The sequence below is a fragment of the Vanrija albida genome (genome assembly GCF_041260175.1).
Source record: "Vanrija albida strain AlHP1 chromosome Unknown contig_6, whole genome shotgun sequence".
Lineage (NCBI taxonomy): Eukaryota > Fungi > Basidiomycota > Tremellomycetes > Trichosporonales > Trichosporonaceae > Vanrija > Vanrija albida.
Genome location: NW_027191425.1, coordinates 2,218,197 through 2,238,253, shown reverse-complemented (window position 1 = coordinate 2,238,253; position 20,057 = coordinate 2,218,197). Strand labels below are relative to the sequence as shown.

General features: G+C 63.7%; 8 protein-coding genes across 8 annotated transcripts; 6 read left to right on the top strand and 2 right to left on the bottom strand.

Annotated features, from left to right (window-relative positions):
• Positions 1 to 427: 427 nt before the first annotated feature.
• Q8F55_008283 (uncharacterized protein) lies at positions 428 to 3,446 on the top strand (the record flags this gene model as incomplete). The annotated part of the gene is made up of 2 exons (XM_069356680.1): positions 428 to 2,367; positions 2,402 to 3,446. 2 exons carry the CDS (start codon positions 428 to 430, stop codon positions 3,444 to 3,446), a joined length of 2,985 nt encoding a protein of 994 aa, XP_069206521.1.
• A 406-nt stretch (positions 3,447 to 3,852) lies between these two features.
• On the top strand, positions 3,853 to 5,629 carry Q8F55_008282 (uncharacterized protein; the record flags this gene model as incomplete). Its single annotated transcript, XM_069356679.1, has 7 exons — positions 3,853 to 4,158; positions 4,209 to 4,622; positions 4,722 to 4,929; positions 4,966 to 5,169; positions 5,203 to 5,350; positions 5,386 to 5,470; positions 5,519 to 5,629. 7 exons carry the CDS (start codon positions 3,853 to 3,855, stop codon positions 5,627 to 5,629), a joined length of 1,476 nt encoding a protein of 491 aa, XP_069206520.1.
• A 399-nt stretch (positions 5,630 to 6,028) lies between these two features.
• Positions 6,029 to 7,118, top strand: Q8F55_008281 (uncharacterized protein; the record flags this gene model as incomplete). The annotated part of the gene is made up of 3 exons (XM_069356678.1): positions 6,029 to 6,174; positions 6,208 to 7,006; positions 7,041 to 7,118. The coding sequence occupies 3 exons, from the start codon at positions 6,029 to 6,031 to the stop codon at positions 7,116 to 7,118; spliced, it is 1,023 nt and encodes a 340-aa protein (XP_069206519.1).
• A 400-nt stretch (positions 7,119 to 7,518) lies between these two features.
• Q8F55_008280 (uncharacterized protein) lies at positions 7,519 to 8,381 on the top strand (the record flags this gene model as incomplete). The annotated part of the gene is made up of 3 exons (XM_069356677.1): positions 7,519 to 7,525; positions 7,765 to 8,034; positions 8,185 to 8,381. The coding sequence occupies 3 exons, from the start codon at positions 7,519 to 7,521 to the stop codon at positions 8,379 to 8,381; spliced, it is 474 nt and encodes a 157-aa protein (XP_069206518.1).
• Positions 8,382 to 8,447: 66 nt separating this feature from the next.
• On the bottom strand, positions 8,448 to 9,493 carry Q8F55_008279 (uncharacterized protein; the record flags this gene model as incomplete). Its single annotated transcript, XM_069356676.1, has 2 exons — positions 8,448 to 8,513; positions 8,573 to 9,493. 2 exons carry the CDS (start codon positions 9,491 to 9,493, stop codon positions 8,448 to 8,450), a joined length of 987 nt encoding a protein of 328 aa, XP_069206517.1.
• Positions 9,494 to 9,889: 396 nt separating this feature from the next.
• Q8F55_008278 (uncharacterized protein) lies at positions 9,890 to 11,679 on the bottom strand (the record flags this gene model as incomplete). The annotated part of the gene is made up of 5 exons (XM_069356675.1): positions 9,890 to 10,185; positions 10,236 to 10,935; positions 10,990 to 11,145; positions 11,192 to 11,469; positions 11,520 to 11,679. The coding sequence occupies 5 exons, from the start codon at positions 11,677 to 11,679 to the stop codon at positions 9,890 to 9,892; spliced, it is 1,590 nt and encodes a 529-aa protein (XP_069206516.1).
• Positions 11,680 to 12,620: 941 nt separating this feature from the next.
• Positions 12,621 to 14,915, top strand: Q8F55_008277 (uncharacterized protein; the record flags this gene model as incomplete). The annotated part of the gene is made up of 2 exons (XM_069356674.1): positions 12,621 to 12,785; positions 12,828 to 14,915. The coding sequence occupies 2 exons, from the start codon at positions 12,621 to 12,623 to the stop codon at positions 14,913 to 14,915; spliced, it is 2,253 nt and encodes a 750-aa protein (XP_069206515.1).
• A 1,349-nt stretch (positions 14,916 to 16,264) lies between these two features.
• On the top strand, positions 16,265 to 18,166 carry Q8F55_008276 (uncharacterized protein; the record flags this gene model as incomplete). Its single annotated transcript, XM_069356673.1, has 4 exons — positions 16,265 to 17,456; positions 17,491 to 17,661; positions 17,697 to 17,780; positions 17,829 to 18,166. 4 exons carry the CDS (start codon positions 16,265 to 16,267, stop codon positions 18,164 to 18,166), a joined length of 1,785 nt encoding a protein of 594 aa, XP_069206514.1.
• Between the last annotated feature and the right edge of the window lie 1,891 nt (positions 18,167 to 20,057).

Genomic DNA, 20,057 nt, shown 5'->3' with positions numbered 1-20,057 from the left:
ATTGCGCTGAGACACTTTCCGATCAGACGCGACGACGACAGCGACGACGACAGCGACGACGGCGACAGCGATAGCGACGACGACAGCAGCGACAGCGACAGGAGTTACATCGCTCCTCTTTTGATACCTTCAGGCAGCGTAGAGACCAGCTCAAGAAGCTCGGGACATCACTCTTGAGCATCACCCAACTTCCTAGCTGCCCTCCTTCCCTTCCTCGGTCCAGCTAGCCGGTTTGCCTGGTGCCAGCCAGCTAGGTGCTGAGACACAACGACCTCTCGAGCCCTCTAGACCGAGTACTGCACCTTGATCTCGTCTGGTTCACGCCGCATCACCGCCGCGTACCCATCGCACACTCGCATCTCGCCCTCGCCCATCGCGCACAGTCCCCTCTTCTCTCAACTGGCTCATTGCCGTAAACTCGCCCACCATGTCGTTTGATCCGACAGGTCGATACAAGGGCCGTGACTATGACCCCGACTACCACCTCAAGATCAAGCTGAAGAAGCAGGGCCAAGGCGGCGGCTACAACCAGAACAGCTACGGCCAGAACAGGGGCAACTATAACAACGGGGGCAGCTATAACAGCGGGGGAAGCAATGGTGGTTACAACAGCACCCCTCCCAAGTTGAGAGAGCGCATGGACTACCCCTCCAACGGCAACGGCTATGGCGGTAGTGGGCTCCCTTTCGAGTCGAGCGGCGGAGGTGGACGGTACGACTATGGCCACGGCAACGGCAACGGCAACAGTCGGACTTATGGCTTTGATTCGGGGTCTGTGCGCAACGGCAACGCCAATGGGTATGGCAACGGCGGCAACAGCGGCAGCGGCGGCGGCGGTGACTTCAACGACAGGCGCGAGTACAACCGCCCAAACTATGGCCGTCCTGATCCGTATGGGCGCGACGGCGGGCGCGACGCTCCTGGACGCGACTCGAACGACGGTGGGTGGAACGGCAGCAGTGGGAACACCGGCAACGACAGGGGAAACTGGGAAGACTGGGCGACAAAGGTGCAGCGCGTTGAGGCCGACGTGATGAAGGCATTGGAGCAGGAGAGACTCGACAAGATGCGCCAGCAGCAGCAGCAAGAGCAGCAGCGCCAGTCGTTGATGTCGGCGTTGCCGTATGGAGACGGCGACGCCCCCCATCCCCCTCATCCCTCCCACCCCCACCCCCCTCCTCCTCCTCCTTTGGCCGCTCGATTCACTCCATACAACTCGAATCAGCAATCGTCATCCTCTTCTTCCCTTCCCCCCTCCTCTTCTTCAGCGACACATCTTGCATCCTCGTCCCACTACCCACCTTCTACACCCACACCCATGCAGGTGACAGAGGCAACGGCACCACGCATACTCCCCCAGCTCCCATCAGCCTCCTCCAGCACGACGGTTAGCGCTTCTCCTGCCGCCGCCGCCCCTTCGTCCACCGCCGCCAGCGACAAGCTTCGTCTCTTCAAGGAGCAGGTGGAGCGTAGCCGTGCACAGCAGCAGCTCTCTGCCCGCTCGGCCGACGACCCGGTTCGTGCTGCCGAACTTTATCTCCAGAAGAAGGACGCCTCTCGTCCACCCAGTCCCGCGGCCTCTGCGCCCCCTCCACCGCCTTCTCTCCCAGCCGACCAGCAGGAACCGCCCGAGGAGGGCGAAGTCGTGGACAACGCTGCCGAGATTGACAGACAGACCATGCTCAAGGAAAGGCTCAGGCAGGCCAAGCGCGCCAAGGCCGCGCGTTCAGAGACTGCTCCTCCTAGCGGCGTGATTGCTCCAGCCGAGCCTACCAAGCCCCTCACTCAGCCGGCGACCCCGCTCAAGGCTGCCTCAAGTGCACCGGCTGAGTCAACCACCACCACCATGGATGGTCCCAACCAAAGCGCTCCCAATGGCGAGCAAGGTCATGCAGCCCCGCCCAACGGTGACAACCAGCGTGACCTGGAGCCCGAGCGCAACGGCCGCGCACTCGAGACGCCGTTTGCCATTGCCGCGAGAAAGCGTGCCGAGCAGCGCACGTACGAGAGCTACCCGCCCCGTGGTCGCTCCGCCTCGCCCCCGCGTCAGCGTCGCTACTCGCCGCCCAGGACGGACCCCGTGGGCCGTGTCTCGCGGTTCGACACGAACCGCTCTGGTACCGAGACTGTGAACACTGAGCGTCGCCTCTTCAACACCACCCGTGACAGGGACAGTGACTTTGCCTCTCGCGTCGGCGGGTACGCTCGCCCTCATCCGCTTGGCCGTCGAACTTCTTCTTCCAGCACCGACAGCCAGGTTGAGGAGCCCCTTCCCCCGCAGATCCAGCCCAGTGGCCAGCTGCCCTGGCCGCTCCCTCGTGCTTACTCTGGCGACAAGACTGAGGCCTCGCGCTTCGAGGCGAGATCGTGGGTGGAGTCGGAGGCTTGTGCTGATATCCAGGTATTCTGACACTGTGAAGAATGGCCAATCGTCGGCCTTGACTGTCGCGGCGCCTGTCCAGGAGACAGCTGTCGCAGTGGTCGAGAGGCAGCCGCCTCCGGCGGCCAAGACCCCTACCTCTGGCAAGGTTTTAGGCCCTCCTCCCAACCATTGGGTCATCAAGCAGCTGCAGCTCATGAAGGCGCAGATCAGCGAGCTCGAGAAGCTCATTGTGCAGGATGATGCGGCGGCTGCGGCGCCAGCCCCCAAGGCTTCTGAGAAGGAGAGCCCTGCTAAGCAGGCCTACGAGCCTCGCCAGTATGCTGCCCGCGCGGACAGGGACTACCGTGGTGACAACGATAACCGCCGGCGCTACGATAATGATGACGATGACCGCCGCCCCAACTACAAGACCTACAACAAGAACGACACGGGCAAGGCCCCGTACGAGAGAAAGACTTACCACAACACCAAGCCCTACGACCGTCCATACCAGAAGCAGCAAGACCAGGACAAGCCGTACAGTAAGCCGTACGACAAGACGTACAACAAGCCCTACGACAAGACGTACAGCAAGCCCTACACCAAGCCGTACGATGCCGACTACTCTCGGCCCACCCACAAGGCGTACGCCGATTACTCGGGCGACAGGAAGCAGGGCGACGACGACTGGCAGAGTTCGCGCGGCGAGACGCCGAACCGTGGCGGTCGTGGCCGCGGCGGGTACAGAGGCAGCAGTGGTCGTGGCGGCTATTCAAGCGACTCTGGCCGCGGTGGTTTCAACAACTACAACAAGCGCGACGACTCTAGAAGCTATGGTGGCAATGGCAGCAACGGGAACGAAGGTTATCAGAACGAGTACGGAGGCTACCAGCGCAACAACCACAGCAACAATGACCGTGGCGATGACTATGGTGGTGGTGGCCGTGGTGGCTACTCTCGTGGTGGTGGCCCGTCTAACCGCGGTGGTCGCGGCGACTACAACGGTGGTGGTGGGTACCACGGTGGCGGTGGTCAGCAGCAGTCCAACTACTTTGACCGTGACGCGGAGAGGCCTCGCTACTAGGTGGTGCATCAAACAAGGTATAAAACGGCCGACTCTTTTTGGGTCTTGGGTCGAGAGTGGCAGTGGTAGAAGTAGAGTAGCAGTAGTCACATTGAGAGACATGAATGCATAGGGTCAGAGTCACCGCCGAGGAGGTGGTCGAGTCTCGGCCCTCGCGGGTCACACGATCACAATCAGATTGTGCCCGTCGTTGCCGCCGCGGCTGTCTGTCAGGTCATGGAATTTGCTCCCGCTCCCTTGGACTTGACTTGGCTCGTCCGCCTTGAGCAACGTTCATTCCGACTTGCTGCTCGCTCGTCTTCCTTTTGTCGGTTAGTGCGTGCGGCGACGGGCCTTGGCATCTCTCCATCTCTCTTACTCTTCATCTCTCTCTCCTCTCTCCTCTCTCCCCCATCACGACTACACCATGCTGTCTAGTCCATTACCACTACTCACAGTCGCCCTCGCATGGGCACTCCCCGCAACCGCATCACCCATTGCCGGTCCCGGGCCAAACTCGCTCCACGCAGCCCAGGCAGCCTTCAACAACCCCTTCCCCCACCTAGTTCACCCAGACGGTCTCCACCTAGCTCACGAGCCGACGACACCGCCCCCCTCCGAGCTGGCCGGCACAACAGGCGCGCAGGAGCGGTACGACGGGCACGCAGTATGGCGCGTCAACTGGCACGACATGGGCGACACGGCCAAGGAGGGCATCTTGACTCTGCTCGAGGTGAGCTAGCTGCTCGCTGCTATCTGCAACCGCCCGGCTAACTCGCCCAGACGCTCAACATTGACATCTGGCACATGTCGGCCGCGTCGATCGACATCCGCGTGCCCCCGGCGCTCACATACATCCGCAAGGTGCTGCCAAGCTTTACCACCTATGTGCCCGATGTCCAGGCGCTCGTCGACATGACGGCGCGCGATGTGGCCGAGGACGAGCCTGAGGGCGGGTGGAACGTGTCGTCTATCGACACGCCGTTCCACGATGCATACCACAAGGTGGAGGCCGTTTACGCCTTTGGCGACGCCCTCAAGGCCGCGTTCCCCGACATTGTCGAGGAGTATGACATTGGCACGACGGCCGAAGGCCGCACGATCCGCGCCTGGCGGGCTCATCTCAAGGCAGCCGACGGCGAGCCCGAGCACGAGGAGCTCGAGTTTGTCATCCAGGCTGGGCAGCATGCGCGTGAGGTGAGTGGCCCTGGCCTACGAACGTGGATCGGCCAAGGCGATCAATCTGATTGCGATAAGAACACGTTGCCCACTTGGATACCCGACTAACACGCCCAGTGGGTCGCGCCCTCGGCATCCGTCTACTTCCTCCACTCGCTCGTGCTGGATGCTACGGCCGACCCGAACTCGCACGCCGCGAATCTGCTTCGCCACTTTACGTTCACTATCGTGCCCATTGTCAACCCCGACGGCTTCGAGTACTCGCACGATCACAGCCGCATGTGGCGCAAGAACCGCCAGGATGTTGGCGGCCTCTTCTGCAAGGGTGGGTGTGGGTATGGGGGCGAGTTGCTGACGGCAGGCCTCGACCTCAACAGCAACTGGGGCCACAAGTTCAAGGCGGGGCGCACGGCGTGCTCCGACTCGTACGCTGGGCGTGAGCCGTTTGAGAGCCTCGAGACCAAAGCCATGGCGTACTACCTTATCAACGGCACGATCACCGACACGCCCCCGCGCGACCACAAGGTGCGCGCGTTTGTCGACCTGCACTCGTACGGCCAGCTGTGTAAGTGGGGTTGAGGGATGCCGCTGACATCAGTCATGTTCCCGTACGCGTACTCGTGCGCCGACTTCCCGCCGGATGCCGAGAACCTCATGGAGGCAGGGCTGGGCGTGGCCAAGGCCATGCGCCAGGCGCAGAACGGCGAGGGGTACCAGACGGGTCAGGCGTGCGACCTGACGTTTAGGTGGGTGCAGAGGTGGAGATTGAGCTGATTGAAAGGTCTACTGGCGAGGCGATCGACTATGTCTACGGTACGGGCGACACGCGCTGGTCCTACTCTGCCGAGCTGAGAGACACTGGAACTGTGAGTTGGGGTGGATTGTTGAAGCCAGGCCTTCGGCTGACGCCTCAGTACGGTTTCATGCTCCCTGCGTCGCTCATCCGCCCTACGGGCGACGAGGTCAACGCCGGGCTGCGCTACCTCGCGCAGTTCATCTACGAGACCGACATTGACAAGCCATGAGTGGGCGTGAAGCTGGTGTAAGCAACCCATAGACTGTTCGACTATCCCGGTGTATCGAGTTTTCAAAGGCGGGGGTGGGGGTGGGGGAGGAGGCGGGGGGGGAGGGGGTGCGGGGGAGGAGTAGGCGCGGTAGTGGCGCTGCGATATGCCGCGTCGAGTCACGGTGGCGGGCTGAGCAGAGTCGTCGCGTCGCCATAGCTGTGTGATCAGGATGAATGTGTGCTGTATTCGGGACGGACAGGGGTGTGGGCCGATGTGGTGGGGGTCGTGGGCCGACGCGTCGTCTGTGCCGGTGCCGACCGGCCCTGCGGAGATAACCCTGCCGCCGCGCGACCATCACTGCCATGTAATCGCAGCCGCTGTTGCATGTCGCAACACCACATCCCCCAACACCCCGCCATGCCGAAACCGCTCCCGACCTGCCCCGCGCCGCACGTAGACAGGGTGTACAAGACGGCGCACGGCGTCGACATCCCGCTGCGTATCTGGCCCGCGCCCGAGCCCACTGGCCCCTGGCTGCTGTGGTTCCACGGCGGCGGCTTCGTGTAAGCAGGCTCGCTGGCCGAGCTAACGCCCAGCGGCGGCAAGCACGCGATCCCGAACCCGTGGGTCGTCCCGGCCCTCCATGGGCGGGGGTACACTGTCGTCTCGGCGGCGTACCGCTTCATCCCGCAGGCGTCGTTCCACGACATCCTCGCCGACGTGGCCGACGCCTTCGCGTGGTGCCGCGCGCACCTGGGCGAGGTAGTCCCCGTCAACATTGAGGCCTACGCCGTCGGCGGCGACTCGGCCGGCGGCGCGCTCGCCGCGCTCTCGCCCCACGTCCTCGCGCCGCCGCCGCGCGCAGTGCTCAACCTGTACGGGCTGGTCGACGCGACCGACCCGCACTTCCACCGCGTGAGCGGGCGCAAGGCGACGAGCGGGGAGTTCACCCCCGCCGAAATCTCAGCAGCCATCGCGGACCGGGACGCTGCGAACGCGGCCGTAATCCAGCCCTGGGAGTGGGAGATGGAGCCGGCCCTCCCGCTCGGCGAGCTGCGCCGGTTCTGGGGCATGCCAGAGTTCATCGTGACGCGCGCGCATAGGCTCCGGGCCGACGTGAGCGCCGTGATCCAGAGCGAGGGCACGCTCGTCGACACGCTGGTGCGCCGCGATACTCTAACTGCGGAGGGGTACGCCGCCGCGCTGGCCGAGGCGAGCGCCGGGCTCCGCGTGGGCAAGGGGTACCCGCCGACCTTCTTCCTCCACGGGGAGAGGGACGAGGTCGTGCCGCCGGAGCAGAGCAGGCGCATGGCCGCGCGGCTGAGGGAGGCGGGCGTGCCCGTGGGTGAGGTGTACGACCCGGAGGGTGGGCACTGCTTCGACGTCGAGATTGAGGTGAGTGGGGAGCTGGGTTGAGCTGACGGCGCAGAGCGAGGAGGACGCCGGGTGGGACGTGTACGTGCGCCCCGCGCTCGCGTTCATCGCTGCGCATGTGGAGGCTAGGTAGCGGCGGCAGCAGTGGCATGCATTGCTTTGCGTCGATAGACGCGTGTAGTTGTGCGCGGTGTCTGCAAGGACCCGTTCTCACCGGAGCGAGCAAGCGGACCAGTCCCACGACTCGACTCTAGGCCGCATGTTACGCGCCGCTGCGCTACTGACACGGCTGCGCTACTCTGACACGGTTCACGACGAGAGTAAGCACAAACACGACTGCACCATTCCGCATCTCGCCCATGACCAATCCTCCTCCACCGATACGGACGACACGGCCGAGTGCGCCTCGCGCATCTCCGCCCACCCCTCCCGTCGCCACCGTGCCGCCTTTGTGGCACGTGAAGCTAGCTCACCTCACATGACGTACCGTCCTGCTTGCCGACCGAGCCAAGCCAAGCAAGTACAAATACCAAATGGGCCGTGAGTATCGCGCCATGCCTTGTCGTGGAGCATGTCCATGTCCTCGAGCACTGCGAAAGCGAACGCGCGCCCAGCATGATGGTGTAGTGAGTCGTGGTCGTGTGGCGACGCTGAACCCAGCCTCATCGGCCTCCTCTTCCTCCTCTTCTTCGTGCTCATATTCTGGATCTGTGCGTCTCCCCCCGCCTGACAGGGCTGCAGTGGCCCGCTCGCTCGCTGACGCTCGCTCGCTCGCCCAGTCCGCCTCGCACGGCACCAGCTCCGCCTCCTCCTCGAGGCGCGGCGGCTCCGCGCCGACCCCACAATCCTCCCCGTGTACGCGACCCGCCCGTTCCCCACGTTTGGGAGCACGACGGCGCTCGTGTGTGAGCGTATCTCGCCTGCCTCGGAGGAGGAGGCGGCGCCGCAGCCACCGATGCGCGCGGCGCGCCGCGTCTCGATATACGGGCACGAGGGGGTGAACCGCGCACATCCCGAGATGGGCAGCGATCCAGAGCTGCCCGCGTACAGTGAGTTCGCGGCGGGCGAGAGTGGCGGTGGAGTGGGCGATCCGCGTCGTGACGGGGCTGCGCACGGCCTCGTGTCGCGACGCACTCCTCGTGTCCGCCTGGCGACGGACAGCCCGACGCCACCCAGTCCGACACTGCTGACACACCCAGCCGAGAACCCGTCCGCCTCCCAGCCCCTCCTCACCTGCGACGACGAGTTCCCGCCACCCCCAACCCCGCCGCCAGAGGCGCACGTCCACCACCCGCCGCGCGGCGCCTCGCCCGCCCCGGTACAGCGCACAAAGTCGCGGCGCGACAGCGTGCTGAGCGCCATGATCCCCATGGCTGTGACGGTGCCGCACTTCTAGCGGCCAGTGGCCAGTGTACACTCCGAAGCCATGTAACATGTTGTTGACATCGGGCACAGCGGGTGGCTACAGCGTCCAGAGCTGCCCCGCGGGCGCGGGGCGCGGCTGCTGCTGGCCACTGCCGGTCAGGGCCTGGGGTGTGAGCGCGTCACCGACTGCATGCCGGCCTGGCGGCCGCCGCCACCACCCACCATGTGCATCGTCCTGCTCATCGGCACCCACTGCGTCCCCCCGGCGCCCGCGCCAGCCGGGACGAACACGCCAAACTCGTCGGTCGGCTGCAGCATGAAGCAGTAGCGCTCCTCTTGCTCGGGCGGCTTGGGCGCGGCCTTCTTCTTCTCCTTCCGCTCGCCCTCGGGGGGAAGGAAGCCGTGCGTCCTCGCCCAGCGCTGGTAGTTGATCCACTTCCTGTCGTCAGCCAGCCACCCACTCGCCACGCACTGGTAATTCCGCGCGCGCTCCGCATCAGCCCTCTCGGCGTGCTTGCGCTCAGCGTCGGCGGCCCTCTGCGCCGCCTTCTCCTGCGCCTCGGCGACCTTCTTGGCCTGCTTCGCCGCCGCTACCTCGGCCTTCTTCTTAGCCGCGAGGTACTTCTTCTGCTGGGCAATGTTCCAGTCGATCCACTTGCGCTCGGCGGCCGGCAGCGCGTGGTAGTGCGCCGGGCGGGTGCTGGGCATCAAGCTCATGACGTACGGGTCGGGCTGGGTGGGCGGGGCGCGCGCGGGGGTCGTGCTCGGCCGACTCGTAGCGGGCCTGCGCGCGCCGAGGTTGACCGTCTCGCCTGGCCGCGCGCGCAGCGTCGCCGGCAGGTCGTCGTCCCCCGTCCCGGTTGGAAGCCGCCGCGCCTGCATCCCTTGGCTGGCGTAGTACCACGCGGGGCTCGTCCACGCCGGTAGCGGTGGTGTTGGGGGCCGTGAGGGCCCGGCGTCGCTCGTGCTGGCGCTCGGCGCCGAGGGGGAGGGGGAGGGAGCGCGCTGGCGGTACAGGTTGTCGTAGTAGGCGTACATGTCTGGCTCGTCGGCTTTGCCCAGCAGGCGCCGGAGGAAGGACGGCCGCGGCGGTGGCGGCGGGCGGAAGGGCTTCGAGGCGGCGGGCGAGGGGGCAGGCGGCATTGTGCGTGTCAGAGTGAGTCAGAGTTTGGAGAACAATGAGAAAAAATGTCAAAGGATGATTGTCGTCGCGCCTCGAGGACAATGCTTTCATGGGCAAGTGGCGGGCCACTCATGACGTCGGACAATCAGTGAGCCTCGACGTCGTGCACGATGACCCCCGCACATACAGTACTCTCGTCGCATCACAAGTCATCGCAATGTACGGATGGACGACCCTAACAGAGAAACAATGCGTGCGCAACGGCGAGTAGAAGCCCCGCAGCAATAGCATATGGGATGGCTCTAGCCACGGTGATTGTGGAGTGGGTGGGTCATGTTTGGATTGGTGGTGCGGGTCAAAATGGCAGATGGGATGGGTCGGGGAAGAGATCAAGATCAAGCTGGCTCAGACAACACCTAGTTGCTGACAGAGCCAACAGTGGGGGGAACACCAGAGTCGTTGTTGCGGCTCGAGTTGTTGTTATCCCTGCCGCCGCGGTGACCGCCGCGTCCACCACGTCCGCCACCACCGCGTCCACCACGCTGGAAGCCACCACGGCCGCCGCGACCTCCACGTCCACGGCCACCGCCACCACGGTGGAAGCCACCGCCGCGGCGCTCCTTGTCGCCTCCGTTGGCCTCGTTGCGCTTGCGGAGGGCAACAGTGCCCTGGTAGTTGGCACGCGAGAGCCAGAACTGGCGCTGCTCGTCCTCTGTGACGTGTTAGCAAGCTCCACTTGCAGCTCGAGCCAACACTACTCACCAGACATGCGCGAGAAGGTAACAGGCTCGCCGCCAAACTCGAGCTTGGCGTCGTTGAGCTTGGCGAGCTCCTCGTCCGAGATCAGAGTCGAGTCCGACTTGGCGAGGCTGCCGCCCTTGGAGCCGGGGGGGAAGGCCATGAAGGGCGCGGCAATGGCAGCCTCAATAACGGCGTTCTTAAGGACCTTCCAGTCGCCGCCGTCACCAGGCGCCGCAAACTTGATGGCCGCGCCGTCGACAAAGGCGAGCTTGGACGCATCGAGAACAGCGCCAGTCTTGGTGTCGCACTCGAGGGTCACACCCTGGTACTCGATGGTGAGAGGCTCCTCAATCTTCTCCTTCTTGACCTGCGACCTCTCCTCGCCGTCCTCACGGGGACGCTTCCTGTCGTTGCCGTGGCGCGAGCCCGAGACACGCTCGCCGACAACGTCCATCGAGTCGGGGATGCTAGCAAGCTGCACAGGCTTTCCGTGCTTAAGCTTCTCCAGCTCACGGAACGCGTTGAACTTCCTGGGCTGTCCACCACGGCCCTTCTGGATCTCGGACGAGGGGATGCCCTTCTCCTTGGCCTTCATCGTGACGTAGGCGTCCTTGGTCATCTTAAGCATGTCGGCGCCGTCCTCGGTGAACTTGGGCAGGGACTCGATCTCAAGGAACTTGTTCATGTCGGCCTCATAAGCAAACTCGGCGAACACGGAGCCCTGGAGGAAAAGTCAGCCACAGCCGCACAGACCCGCCATGCCGCCTAAACACACCTTGAAGGTTCCCTTGCCACGACCAGAGCCAGGCGCTCCCTTGTCGGGAATGTCCTCACGACGCTTGCGGACAGCGTTGATCTTGCCGAACTGGGCAAACCACTCCTCAATCTGCTCCTGAGAGTTGTGCTCAGAGTCACCCTCACCAAAGCCCTTCTGTCAAGGTGTCAGCACAGCCCGATGAAGCCTGCGAGATACTCACAACGTAGACCGAACGGCTCCACTGCGTGGTGTCGGGCTCAAAGTGGCGCGCGCGGCGGACATTCTGGCCGTCGGCGCTGACAGCAAGAAGGGGGTCCTCAGCCTCGGCAGTCTGAGTGATGGCCTTGGCCACACCCTCGATGCCGAGGTCCTTGAACTCGCGCATGCGCTTGAACGTCAGGATGGTCTTGATAGGGACCCATCCCTCCTTGTTGCAGGCCGTCAACGAGAAGAAGAACTTGTCCGTGGGAAGGTTCGAGTCCGAGAAGTAGAAGTTGACTGAATCCGAGTCAGTGATGACCGTATCTCGCGCGTCCGAGGTCACTCACCCTGCTTCGACACCTTCTGGACAAGCTCCTGGACCTCCTCGGCAGTCTTGCCCTCGACGGTGATAGGGCCAGAGAGGTCGACCTCGGACTTGACAGGAGCGTCGACTTCGATCTTCTCCTCGACCTTGACGGGGGCCTCGGTGGCAATGTCGGCAGACATATCGGCGGGTGGGAAGTAAGTGTTGGGGGGGGGGGGGGGGGATGAGTGTCGGCAGAAGAGTGCTGGGCTCGCGACTTTTGAGGGATGGGCTGATCGGGTTGCTTCGAGGGATCGGGCCGGTGGATGAGACTGCTATTGAGACCTCTTTTTGATGGAGACGAGAGAGAGAGTTGTGCAACACAAGTTGTTGTTGTTGTTGTTGTACAAAGATGAGTCGAGTCGTTGCGGTGCTCGTTGCGGCGGCTCGTCGTCGCTGCCCGTCGTCGCTCGCTCTCTTCGACGCAATCGGCGGCGTGCAACTTTTGCGCAACTCCAAAGACTGAGGCAAGACCACGTGGGGTGGCGGGGAAGTAGGTCACGTGAGGGTTTTGGGATTAATGATGAATAATATGCAACAAATAGTAAACTTGATCCCGTGTCTCTAGTTTCCAGCCATCTCACTTGGTGGCGTCTGATTTCTTTCCTGCGACACCCTGAAGTTGCACTGTACGACTCACCGACATGTCTCAATCAGTGGGCAAACATTGCTCCAGGTCCTGCAAGCTAGGCCCAGAAGAGGCAAAAACGCGCAGCAGCTGGCTGATTAACGGCCCTTAAACAGAGCAACAAGGCATGAGACGAGTGAGGGCTGGAAACAGTCGCAACCTAGCCTGCTGTCCTAGCACAGACGGCGGGCGGCGACGACCCACCCACCCACACCCAGACCCACCACCCACCACCCATCTCACTTCTCACTCTTCTTCACTCACTCACTCACTCACCTCACCTTCCTCCATCCTCTCCTCTCCACACCCAGCTGCTGGTCAGCACCCATCCTCAACCCTCACAACAGAGCTCACCTCCGCGAGGCCCCAAAGACACTGCCCCACTCCTCTTGACGAGGATTATTACCTTCCCTCCCTCTCTCTCTACCCACCGCACCCTCAACCCTCCACGCCACCATGCTCTTCCTCCTTCTCTCCTCCCTTCCCTCCGTGCAGGCCACGGCTGCGGGTCGCTGGGGTCACCGGGCCGTCTACGTCCCCTCGAAGAACTCGATCTACGTCGTCGGCGGCGAGGTCGCTGGAACCGGCACTCAGATCACCAACGATGTGCTCATCCTCCCTGTAAGTTTGGCTACCCCACCCACGGCGTTTGCTAATAACCAGCTCAACTCGTCGTCCCCTTCCTGGAGCCTGGGGCCCAACACTGGCCTTCCCGCCCACGCCTTTGCCTCGATGGCCCTCTCGCGTGATGGAACCAACCTCGTGGTCGCTGGCGGTATCACTTCGTCGTGTGCCAACGACGCCACCACCCACACCCTTTCTCTTGGCGCGTCGTCCTGGACCTCGGCTTCCCCCAAGAGCTTCATCCGCCGCCGTGGCACTGGTGCCTTTAGCGTCGACGACGGCTCGGCCCAGGGCGAGGTGGTCGTTGTCGGAGGCATGGTTGACAACACCGTGTGTTCCACATCCACGTCCGCCTATACCGCGACCGACGTCCTCAAGGTCCCCATGTCGTCCTCGGCCCCCGTCTCCAGCCAGGGACTTCCCTCCGGCCTCACCGGCTCGTCGCTGGCCGTCTCGGACTTTGCCCTCGCCCAGACCAACACCACTGTCTACCTCGCCGGCGGCCGTGCCGCCGATGGGTCGTTCGTCGGCCTTGACACCATCGGTGTCTGGACTGCGAACGGTGGCTGGGCGTCGCAGAAGGTTTCCGGCTCCATCCCTTCCGGCCGTGTTGGTGCTTCCCTTGTTGCCCACCCCAACCAGCCGCTGCTCGTCCTCTACGGTGGCTCCGAGGCCAACCTCAACGGCAAGTCCTTCGCCCCCTCGACCATGCTTGCCGTCCTCGACACGAAGAGCTGGAAGTGGTCGCAGCCATCCAGCATTCAGGCTTCAGCCGGCAACGCCGTTTCGTACCACTCGTCGGTCATGACTCCCCAGGGTGTCATGGTTACGGCTTTCGGCCTGGGTCCTCAGGGCACCCCTGTCACTGGCAGCAACTTCCTTGACATGCGTGACTCGTCTGTCGACAACTGGAAGTGGGAGGCGTCTTGGTCGAATGAGATGCTCGAGCCTGCCAAGGTGTCCCACAAGAGCAGCAAGAAGACTGTCACTGCCGCTGTGGTCCCCACCGTCATCCTTCTCGTCATCCTCATTCCGCTGGTCGTCTACTTCACCCGTCGTTACATCCGCAACAACCGCAAGCGCCGCCACGCCAACCACTTCTCGTTTGAGGCGCAGGAGGACAACGGCGACTTCTCCCGCCCTGTTGCGTCCCGTGACGTCTACCCCTTCGGTGCCTACAACGACAAGGACGAGGGCTTCCTCTCCAACGTCAAGTCCAGGGTCACTGGTCTCTTCCGCCGCAACTCTGCCAGCTCTGGCCGCCCCCACGGCATTGGTGACGACGGTACCATTACTGAGCGTGAGATGTCTCCCATCAACCCTGACCAGCTCAATGAGAAGGGCAACTGGGAGGAGGTCGACTTTGGACTTGGCCGGATCGACGAGGAGCGCCGCGAGGCCACGTACACCGACCTTCCCCAGCGTCGCAAGACCCCTCGTGCTTCTCTTCCCCAGCGCAACAGCTTCAGTTCTGAGGGCGAGCACATTGGCACTGTCCCCTTCCCCATGCCGATTGCCTCGACCTACAGCTATGCGGACGACCTCCAGAACGCTCCCACTGGTCAGCTCATCGACATTGACCACAGCCCCCGTGTTGGCAGCCCCAAGGGTGATGGCCAGGTGCTTCTGATGTCGCCCACGCTCGAGGAGCCCGAGAGCAGCACCCTGGCCGCTGCCGGTGCTGATGCGGCCGACTGGAACATGCTTGAGAAGTCTCTTACCGACAAGCCCGCCTTCCGTTCCATCAGCCCCACCGCTACCCTTCGCTCGCACGCCCACCAGTCTCCTTTTGACGACTCGCACGCCGTCCCCGTCTCTCCTGTCCTCTCGCACTCGTCTGAAGCGTCGACCGCCCCAAGCATCCCTCCTCTTGACTTCAACTCATCGCCCATGATGTCCAAGAAGGCTTCGCTGTCGACCGGCAAGCGCATGTCGATGCCCGCTGCCCGCTCTGTATCGGGAGGCGCTGTCCGCACCCTTGCTGGCGGCAACCGTGTCGTTTCGCAGGGCGAGTCGGCCGACATTCCGTCCAAGCACGCTCGTCGCTCGTCGATGAACGCCCTTGGTCTTCAGAACCAGAACCGCCTCTCCAAGCTGCGCGTCGTCAACCCCAGCGATGAGGAGTAAAGAGAACGAGAGCGGCTAGACGATTACACTTTGTCATACACAACTCCCCCCCACCCTTAGTGACTTGTCTGCTCGCTGGTCGAGCAGGTGGAACCCTCCCCATGCCCCTGTCCGCTCCTCCGATAGGTATAGTATCAATTTTCTGTGAAAAGCTCGACTATAGTATTGTGAATAAGAGAACGGCGGATAAGGACCATATGCATAGCTCTGTTGCCAATGTCGAGGTCTGGAGTGATTGTGTGGCACTGTCCCCAACGCACCGACAGCCACTGCGGATGAAATCGGCCCCTTTGCCCACTCCCCCAGAGCCGTAGATCACTACATCAGCACGCTATCTTGCACGACAGTCCACGGACCGGCCCCACACGAGCTCGGCTTGTTTACCCCGCGTCGTCGCCGCCACCTATTGACACATTCCTCATCGCCACGTTCGTCATTGAGCATGACTTTAGCCAGCAAGTCACGGAGATGGAGATTCCTCTCCGCGAGTCGGCTGACTTTGTCTTTCCTGAGCTCTGTCGGTTTCGATCTCGGGTCCCGGGTCTCGCTCGCTCCCCTGCTTTGCCTTGACCCGAGCGAGCGAGCGGGCGACCAGACAAACTGGCAACACGATGCACGCATCGCATCGCACCCGCGCATTGCGCATCGCTCTCACCTCGACTCGCCGCGCTACGCTAGAGCCAGCCTAGCCACCACTGGAGCCGTGTTGTCGCCGCGTCCTCGCCCAGCCGTGATTCGCTTACTACGCACGCTCATTGACCCCCGCGCCGAGACCAAGGTTATCCCGCCCTCCATCGGCTCGATCCATCGCCCCCGTCGCGTGGATACTATCAGCGGCACGAGTCACAAATAGGCCGAGAGCAGCAGGGATATCTTCCGCGGAGGCAGGTGAGTGCGGATCACGAGGGACGGTCGATTATCGCCGCCGTCTTGGCACTGTCGTCCTCGCCCTCGCCACAGTCGTCGGTGCTGACTCGTCCATTCGCAGCCCTTGACACGAATAGCGACATCGGTGCGGACCTCGACGAACAGCCCAGTCTCTGGGAAGCTGCTGCTGCCGCGTCGCCTTGGGAACATTTAAGCAGCGCTGAATATCGCTTGCTGCAAAGTGGCATCCCCCGCTCCCCTCCCCCGACCCACCTCAGGGCGTCGACGATCTTCCCACACCTTGGCACTCTACAAAAAGCGCAGGCACCCACCACAAGGCCACAAGCGTATCTAGACCTGCGCGGCTGCTGTGTTTCGCGTCGTGTGCCACCCCTGACGCACGTCTGTCATACCTCTGCGTCGCCTTCGTGGCACCGTCTTAAGCTACGCGCTGCTGTCCCAACAGCCGATCCCCAGCCACCATGCAAGCGTCTCGAGCAGGCATGGTCGAGGGCATGATTGACGGGTTCCACCACGACCACAGCGGCCAGGCCGGTACCCCGAACGAGGCGGACAAGGCCATCACCTCGGACAAGGGCGTGACTCCCGACGAGGCCGACCACCAGCTCGTCGCCCCGCCCGTCGACGACCGACCCGAGAAACTGCCCTTTGGCTACAGCGTGAGCACACCGCCAGCTTCAGCACTAACCCACCAGTGGCGCTCGTCCTCGTGGTACATCACCCTGGTGGTAACCGTCGGCACGTTCTCCGACATCCTGTCCTACGCAATCATCATCCCCGTCATCCCGTACCACCTCCAGGACCTCGGGCACGAGAATGTCTCTGCGCTCACCTCGTGGCTCCTGTTCGCCTACTCGGCCGGCATCTTCATCTCGACCTTTCCCGTCGCCTACTTTTTCCACCGGTACCCCGTGCGGCGGATGCCGCTCGTCGTCGCCGTGCTCATCATGGAGGGCTCGTTCGTCCTCTTCATGGTCGCAAAGCCCTACTGGTGCATGGTGCTCTCGCGCGTCATCCAGGGCGCGTGCTCTGCCGTCGTGTGGACAGTCGGCTTTGCGCTCATCTGCGAGAACATTGACCCCAAGAACCTCGGCACAAACCTCGGCATCGCGTTCAGCGGCGTCGCGGTCGGCGTGACCGTAGCCCCGCCGATCGGAGGCGCGCTCTACCAGCACCTGGGGTGGCACGCCCCCTTCATCTTCTGCATCATCCTCCTGGGCCTCGACCTCGTCGGCCGTATCCTCGTCGTCGAGCCCAAGAAGAAGCGGTTCGGCGCCCTGGCCGAGCGCGACGCGCGGTGGGAGGCGCAGAAGCAGCACGCGCGCGAGGCGATCCACCGCACCGTGTCGCGCGCGCACAGCGTGCCTCCGTCGTCGCCCACCGCGCTGGCGGTACCGCTGCCGCAGACGACGACAGCGTCGACGGCCGTCGCGTCAAGCGTTGAGCCGGACACGGCGAGCACGGTGCACGACAAGCCCAAGGAGCTGTCCGCCATCGGTGTGCTCATCGCGCTCGCCAAGATGCCGCGCGGCCTCACGGCCTTCATGCTCGTGTTCACGTTCGGCCTCGTGATTGGCACCCTCGACCCCACGCTTACGCTGCGCGTTCAGGCAGTGTGGCACAAGAACGCTGATTTCGTCGGCATCGTCTATCGTACGTGCACGGTGGGTATCGAGCTGACGTCCAGTGGCCGCCGCGGCTCCGGCTTTGTTCGTCGGCGCGCTCGCGGGCTGGATGGCCGACATGTGGGGCTCGGAATGGGTGCTCATCCCGTCGCTGTTCCTCATCCTGCCGTGGGCGCCACTCCTGATCCTGAAGAGCAGCCTCGCGGGCTTCATGGCCTACTTTGCCATGATGAGTGAGTTGAGTGCAGCGAGCCCAACTCACGCCCAGACCTCTTCGCGACGGTGCTCAACACGATCGCGGGCCTCGAGATGGCCATTGTCGCCAAGCAAAAGGAGGGCATCAGCGAGATCCGTGAGTGCCGCGCCCGCGTTACCTCGCAGCCCCCACTGACTCGCGCAGACGAATTCGCAGCCATGAACCTTGCCTTCTCTGTCTCGTCGGCGGTCGGCGCGATTGTTGGCGGCCAGATCTACGACCACGTCAAGAACGGGTGGGCCGTAATCTGCTGGGTCTCGTTTGGTGTGTTCGTCGCCACTCTGGTCCCGCCGCTCTTCTACGCGGGCAACTGGACGGTGTGGGACAGACTCAGGGGAGTCAACAAGCCCCCGCCAAGCCAGCACGGGCACGCGCCAGACGAGGAGCGGGCCGAGGGTGCTGGTTCCCCCGAGGCCGACGGAGCGGCAGACGCAAGCACATCGCCCAAGGCCCTCACCGAGGCCGCCTCGACGCCAAAGTAGCGTTGTACCATAGCCATATTCCGGGACATCTAGACTGCACATCTCGCAATAGACATACCATAGGCACCGTTCCCCACCACCACTCGCAACACCACTCGTCGATGAACACCACTCGTCGATGCACACCACTCGATGTAGCGTACCCGCCAGGCATGGAGATGCCACGCGGCGCGCGACGCGGGGGGTCAGATACCCCGCGCGGAATGCTGGCCGAGGGCCGGCACAGATCCGTCGGCGCAACGAGCGGGCTCCCATCGTCTGGTGCATTCCAGCGCGGCATTCCAGCCGGCATGCCGTCGGCGCAGCATTCCACGTGGTGGGGGGGTGGGGTGGGGGTACGGGGGTACGGGCGGCGCCGATATTGCTGAGATGCTGGCTGGGGTCGGTGGGGCCAGGTGAGGTGCGCCACGGTGGGTGGCGAGAGTTGGAAGCGGGGGTGGTTGTCACTTTCGGATCAGTGGAGGTGGCATGTTGCGAGGCGGTGAGAAGCGCGCGGCCGAGCCGTCCTGATCGTTCGTTGTACCTCCCCCCAGTGGGTGTTGAGCGAGTGCCAAGGTCCACTACCGAGCGAGCCTCACGGATGAGCGAGGTGAGCGCCGGCCAGTGGCGAAGGAGGGATGGGGGCCAAATGTTCAGAAGCCGAGGGCACCATCGCATAATTCCAAGCGCCAGCCGGGTGGCTCTGGGCCAGCTCGTAGCTCCTACTCTTGAAACTCCTAGAGCGTCTCGGTATATGATTCCCGGGCCCAGGACTCTGGACGAAACAAATAGAGGCGCCTCAGCAGATGAGCTTCCCAACATCGGCGCGCAAGGAACGCGGTGATCGTCCAGCGGGGCCACGCTGCCCGGGCACGTCGGTGCAGGCCGCCGACGGAGGCGTAGGCGCCAACGGGCCGGCTCCACGCCGCTGTGTCCTGCGGACGCGAATGCATTTCAGTGGACGTGGTGGACGTGGTGGACGTGGGTGTATTTCAGTGCCGCGTGAGGCATGGGTTTAGTGCGGGGGATCTCTTCAGTGTTCTCGTGACAACGACCTCGAGCAGGCGCCGGTCCGATAACGTGGCATCTGTCGATCCCTGCAGATCTCGGTACGCTTGCTATCCTTGCCCCACCAGCTGGTCAGGAACACGGTGGCGAGGCGTTTCTAAGCCGGCGGCGAGGTGTTGGCCGATGTGGCGCTCGCCTCAGGTCGCCACCGCGGGCACCAACCCACACCGCCAGCTGCAACAAACGGAGCCGCGTGCTCCTGATCTACACGCACAGGACGAAGCGATTCAACCCGATTGCGCGGATGCGATACCGCGGCGTGGGGTGTGACGCCGATATGAGCCCGGTGGCAGCAGAGGCGACGGAGGACCCGACACTGCCACAGATATGGCGGTGCGCTCATCCCCGCATGTTACTGCAGCGTCAGTCCACACGGCAAAGATTGGAGACCACTTACCATGAAAAAAATGGGGAAAATGCCGCCGAGCCCACCGCGCCGAGCGTGTTCGCCATCGCTCTGCCCGAGCCAGCCAGGCGGGAGTCAGGCGCCACCATCCACCGCGCCGAGCCGTCCCAGTCGCGAGGGCGCGCGCGCGTGCCGGCCTCGGGCGTCCTAAATGCCAGAAAAAGGAGCGTACGGACCCTCCAAAGCACACGTGAGGTGGTCCCACCCCTGGGCCGCCGGTGCCGAATGAGCCCGTCCGCCCACCCCCTTCGGAGTCAGTGCCGCCCCGCCAATCCCCCACCCCAGCGCGCACCCACCAAGCAACGGCCCACCCCAGCAGGTACCTCCCCGCCGAAAGAAGACGAGATTTTTTTTCTCCCTCGCCACCCACCAAACTCGTCGGCGCCGTCATCCGGTTGGCAACGGGGCGAGTCGTCGGCGGCAGGGGGATGTCCTCCG